Source organism: Bison bison, unplaced genomic scaffold (assembly GCF_000754665.1).
Source record: "Bison bison bison isolate TAMUID 2011002044 unplaced genomic scaffold, Bison_UMD1.0 scf7180017864239, whole genome shotgun sequence".
Taxonomy (NCBI): Eukaryota; Metazoa; Chordata; class Mammalia; order Artiodactyla; family Bovidae; genus Bison; species Bison bison.
Genome location: NW_011494811.1, coordinates 4,307,427 through 4,312,914, shown reverse-complemented (window position 1 = coordinate 4,312,914; position 5,488 = coordinate 4,307,427). Strand labels below are relative to the sequence as shown.

General features: G+C 47.2%; 1 protein-coding gene across 1 annotated transcript in view; it reads right to left on the bottom strand.

Annotated features, from left to right (window-relative positions):
* Nucleotides 1-456: 456 nt before the first annotated feature.
* The window catches only part of PLEK2 (pleckstrin 2), a 41,672-nt gene continuing 36,640 nt past the window's right edge, over nt 457-5,488 (bottom strand). Inside the window, exons 5-10 of the mRNA XM_010846822.1 lie at nt 5,116-5,207; nt 4,625-4,812; nt 4,301-4,402; nt 3,922-4,005; nt 1,738-1,816; nt 457-970 (exon numbers count right to left, since the gene is read on the bottom strand). Of these exons, the coding sequence (XP_010845124.1) occupies nt 843-970; nt 1,738-1,816; nt 3,922-4,005; nt 4,301-4,402; nt 4,625-4,812; nt 5,116-5,207 (673 nt within the window). The 3' untranslated portion in view covers nt 457-842. The remainder of the gene's footprint in view (nt 971-1,737; nt 1,817-3,921; nt 4,006-4,300; nt 4,403-4,624; nt 4,813-5,115; nt 5,208-5,488) is intronic.

The window sequence follows — 5,488 nt, the reverse complement described above, 5'->3', positions numbered from 1 at the left end:
TATGATACAGACTTTTCACTACTTCAGATTAACCTAACTGATGAACCTTCTTGGTACCTATTTGTCTCCATTAATCTTCATTCTAAAACCAAAATTTCATGCTTTGATTTAATTCTCCCATTGACATCTTTATCTCCTTTAGAAAGCTCCTGCTCTGCATCTTTCCAAACAACTTTTTTCTTTTTTCACAGAAAAGCTGTAATTTTACTTTTATGTATGTGACTAATCCAACTGAGTCCATGATTTCTTTTCTGCAATGTGTAATACTTATGAAGGCTTCTTTTTCAAAACAAAACAATATTTCGTTCAAGATTTTGCCCCATCCATACTTTGAAGATGAGGCTTTAAGCTCACTTGAGATGTTTTTATAATCAGCTTGCCTAATAATTCTTACAGCCTTAAGCATGAAAAACCTTTGAAAACTGAAACTTTGTATAGGAATTCTAATAGCCAGTAACAAGTGTCAATTTTTATTCATTCCAAAGGCGTTAAGAGGTCCTGACAGCATTTCTGAGAGCTCCATCATGAGGGTATAGTGTTTTGTTCAGTATTACATGGCCAGTTAGTGTGACAAGGGAGACCTACTTTGGTACCCGAGGAATGGCTGGTTGTGATCATGGGCAAAAGTCAAGGTGCTGACAGGGCTGCTTCAGCACTTACAGGTTAAATGAAGGTGGGGAAGGCAATAGCACCACTGCCAACGTTAAGCAACTCCACCAATCTCACTCCAAAGCAGTACAAAATATAAAAAGTTAAAAATCTTAACATACTCCCATTGTCCAGGAAATCCTGTGTCATCTGGTAAGAGGGAGGAATCTCAGTCCCATTCCCTCAGGTCCTTGTCACGTTAGCTTCTTGATAGCTTCAATCCACTCTGAACGCTCAGCCTTGCTGCTGGCCTGGATATAATAGTGGATGTCATCCTTAGTAATCACTTTGAAGAGGTTTCCCTGGACGTTCCCTTTAACCCCTAGGCAGGAAGAAAAAAAAGAAAAATCAGTGAGTGAATATCCATGTCTGCTTTCAGCTGGGAACAGCTGAAAGTCACTGAGACGGACAAAAACACATAATGAAGTATTTCTTAGTACAAGTGTGCATATATGGTTAGGAAATCCCACCAGAGGCATGCTTTCCTGTTTGCCTCCCATCCATCCCCTCTCCCTCATCTGTGCCTTAAGGCCTGCTAGTTTTATGTCTGAACGTTCTTGGAAGACCTCTTGGCCTGCCCTCTATGATAACCATAGGTCTGCAGTCTCACTCACATCAAAAAAGTCTAGTAGGTTTATGTTAAAAGCATGGACAGATGTGGGATTTGACTGAAATTGTTTAATTTCTTTGAACCTCAATCTTCCCATCCATAAGTTGAGAATAATACTACCTTCCTTAGCTGTCTAGTGTGAAATTAGCACGATAACAGATATTAAACTGTGTTGTCAATCTTTAAACACTATTGTAAGCTATTGTTCTTAGGTGGAAGCTTATGGGCCAGTAAGCACAGAAAAGGAAGGGAAAGAATATTAAAGATGAGAATTATTTAGTTGTGTTGTTAAAACACTAAGAATACCCCACGTGCCCTTTCTCTGATTTTGAAATTGGCTTCAGAATTCACACCATTCACTGTCTCACTGAGAAAGCCCCTACTCAGTCCCCACAGCTTCGTCCATCATCAGCAGAGCATTACTGAGAGAGCAGGAGGGAGGACCCTGAGATGAGGATGGGGCCAAAGTTGCCCCTTACCAGTGGGAACGCCATTATCCTCCAGAGCTGACACCAGGGAGCCACGAAGAGAAAACCCACCCACTGGCCGGTTCTCTTCCTGCAAAGGAAAGGAGAGCTGATTAGGGACTGTGTGAAGGCACGGAACTCTTATTAAAGAGACAGAAATAACTGGGCCACATTACCTGTCTCCTGAGAAACCTGAATGCAAGTCAAGAGGCAACAGTTAGAACCTTACATGGAACAACTGGTGCAAACTTGGGAAAAGGAGGACGTCAAGGATGGATATTGTCACTCTGTTTATTTAACTTATATGCAGAAATGCCAGATTGGATGAATCACAAGCTGGAATCAAGATTGCCAGGAGAAATATCAACAACTTCAGATATGCAGATGACACTACTCTAATGGCAAAAAGCCATTTAGAGGAATTAAAGAACCTCTTAATGAGGCTGAAAGAGGAGAGTGGCTTAAAACTGAACATTCAAAAAACTAAGATCATGGCATCTGGTCCCATCACTTCATGGCAAATAGATAGGGGAAAAGTAGAACCTGGGACAGATTTTCTTTTCTTGGGCTCCAAAATCACTGCAGACAGTGACTGCAGCCATGAAATTAAAAGATGCTTGCTCCTTGGAAGGAAAGCTATGACAAATCTAGACAGCATATTAAAAAACAGAGACATCACTTTGCAGGTCTGTATAGTCAAAGCTGTGGGCTTCCCTAGTGGCTCAGATGGTAAAGCATCTGTCTGCAATGCAGGAGACCCAGGTTCGATCCCTGGGTTGGGATGATCCTCTGGAGAAGGAAATAGCAGCCCACTCCAGTATTCTTGCCTGGAAAATTCCAAGGACCGTGGAATCCATGGGGTCGCAAAGAGTCGGACACAACTGAGCGACTTCACTTTCACTTTCATAGTCAAAGCTATGGTTTTTCCAGTAGTCATGAACAGATGTGAGAGTTGGACCATAAATAAGGCTGAGCACTGAAGAACTGAATCTTTTGAATTGTGGTGCTGGAGAAGACTCTTGAGAGTACCTTGGACTGCAAGGAGATCAAACCAGTCAATCCTAAAGGAAATCAATCCTAAATAATTTATTGGAAGGACTAGGCTGAAGCTGGAGCTCCAATAATTTGGCCACCTGCTGTGAAGAACTGACTTATTGGAAAAGACCCTGATGCTGGGAAAGATTGAGGGCAGGAGACGAATCAGGAGACAGAGGATGAGATAGTTTGATAGCATCACCAACTCAACGGACATGAGTTTGAGCAAACTTTGGGAGATGATGAAGGACAGGGAAGGCTTGTGTGCTGCAGTCCACGGGGTCACAAAGAGTTGGACAGGACTGAGCGACGGACCAAAAACAACAGAAGAATCATGCTCTCATCATACCACCCTCAACCTACTAAAGAATTAGTCCGTGAGAGTCGTTTGTAACAGAAGATGAGGCTGCACTTGGACATCCCATGGCAAGTTATCTGCATGAGTGAGGAAGTTTGAGCTTCATTTCACAGCCAGTCACATCAGCACCACGCCCCTCCCTGCCCCTTAGCCCTCCCTGTGGTCTAGCAGGGTCCCCAGGGGCTCCTTCAAGCTCTCTCATGTTCTTGGCTTAGGGTTGGGTTCCTGACTGAATGCACGCTCTTCATTATTTCAAAAAACAAATGAAAATCTACCAAGACAAGGCTGAACAGGCTGACTAAAAGGCCATGTTTCTGTTCTTTTGATTGGAATTAAATCAACTGAGCATGCAGTAATACTTATTATCTGAAACTCAGAATTATGGCTTAAATATTAAATGGTAAAAGAAACCTTTCAAAACATTGGTGGGGACAAGAGGATGAGGGGGCAGAATTCACGGCCTCTTTGGGTGGAAACGGGTGAAAAGAGGCTGGAAAGCACCAGTCAGGAGTCTCTTCATCAGCTCAGCTCCCCCTTCGTAGGCACACAGCCAGCTTTGGAGGAACTGAAAGATGTGTTTCCTCCCAAAACAATGAAGATATCCACTGAGCAGGATCAACTGAGCAGGCGACAATGTGATGAAAGAAAAGAGAGGTCAGACTGGGAGGAGCAGTTTGCAACTTGTGGAAGGAAAGGCATTGTGGGTGGAAGTTATGGTAGGGAGGCTGGGAGGAAGGCTGGAGGTGGAACCACCCCAGCTCTGCTGGGGAGAGACATGTCTGGAAGCTCGACAAGGTACTCACTTTGGAAGGGTCGTAGTAATGCAGAAAAGCCGGGTCCTTCCTCAGAACAAAGCGCCGCACCTTCCAGTTTTTCCTCTTGTGCCCCTGAGGCAAAGAAAGGATGTAAGGCTTGTGGGTGACAGCTTGTAGTCACATCCTCCCGCCTTCACGCCTCTAACGCCTTAGGCCTGCTTGTCTGGGACTCCTATGGGCACGGACATGTGCCGGCCCTTTGCTTTGGCTCCCTTGTGGCCACCACCGGACCCTGACTTAGCAGATGCTGCTGACAACTAGTGCCCTCTGGAGTCTCAGCCCTTCCCACCCTTTGTGGGGGTTCCTGCCTCCCCAGAGGTTCAGGACTGTCCACCTCCTCCCAGCTCCAAGGCGGGCTGTACCATACCTGCTTGGCCAGATAGCCTTGCTTCACCACAGTGCCACTTAACTCCATGGTGCTGAGACTGATTTCTTCCTTGGGACTTATCTTCTTCTTGCAGCTCTCAGCCTGGTAGGAAGGAGAGACAAGGACTCTTGTTACCAACACATCCCAGCTCCAGGCTGGGGAAGCTCCCACAGGGGAAAGGAAACTCCCACTCCACCTGGGGGTGAAGCTGTACCCCCTCCCCGAGCCCTAGGCCTCTCCCCGCTGACCGTGGACCCTTGGCCCACACTTTGTGGCCTCTTCCTCTCTGCTCCCATGCCAAGAGGAACCCAGGCCCTCACTTACGAATGTGTACAGGGCCGTGGAGTCATCCAGGAACTGCTCAGACAGATCCCCCGAGCGAATGGCTCCCATGCTTCGGGTGCCTACTGGCCGAAGGAAGTTCTCCTCCATGAGCACCGAGGCCAGCGTCACAGCCTCCAGACGGCTGGCTGCAAAGCCGTTGGAGAGGAGCCAGTCCACCAGGGAGGAGCCTGCAGCGGGGCAAGGGCAGCACCCATCAAAACGACAGGCTCCAGACCAGCTTCCTCAGGGGTGCCTGGCTGTGACCTCATTGACCTTGACCCCTGGGGCAGCCTTGGAACAGCCTTGGGGCTCGGCCCTGGAGCAGACCAAACACCAACCCTGCTGCCCAGAGCTGTGGCCACACCCACCTCTCAGGCTGGCCCGTTGGCTGCCAGGCAACTCAGGGCTCACCGCTGAGTCCCAGGTCACCAAGCCCTAGGTCTCCAGTCCCTGGCCCAGCCCCGGGGGTGGGGTAGGGGTCAGGGGCTCACCTATGAAGGTCTTTTTGTAGGTGCTTCCCTGCTCCATGTTGGGGCTTGGTCGGATTCCGCAGCTACTGTCGCGCATCTTGTCCACGATGCGACTACACAGAAAGAAGGCAAAAGAGAGGAGACCCTCATCACATTGACAGGAATGAGGGTGGGTCCATGAGCCACTGCTGAGGGTATAAAGCACGTGGCAAGTGGCATAATACACATCGCGGAGAAAGAGGGGTATTCTGTTATGCATCAGAATTTGAGAGGTGGGATTGGGGAACATTTCTTCTTGTTCATCTAAATGTTCTAATACTTCTATGCTAGACAGGTATTCTGTCTAGCATAGAAGTATTAATTAAGTCACAGCTTAATTAAAAAACAAAAGAAT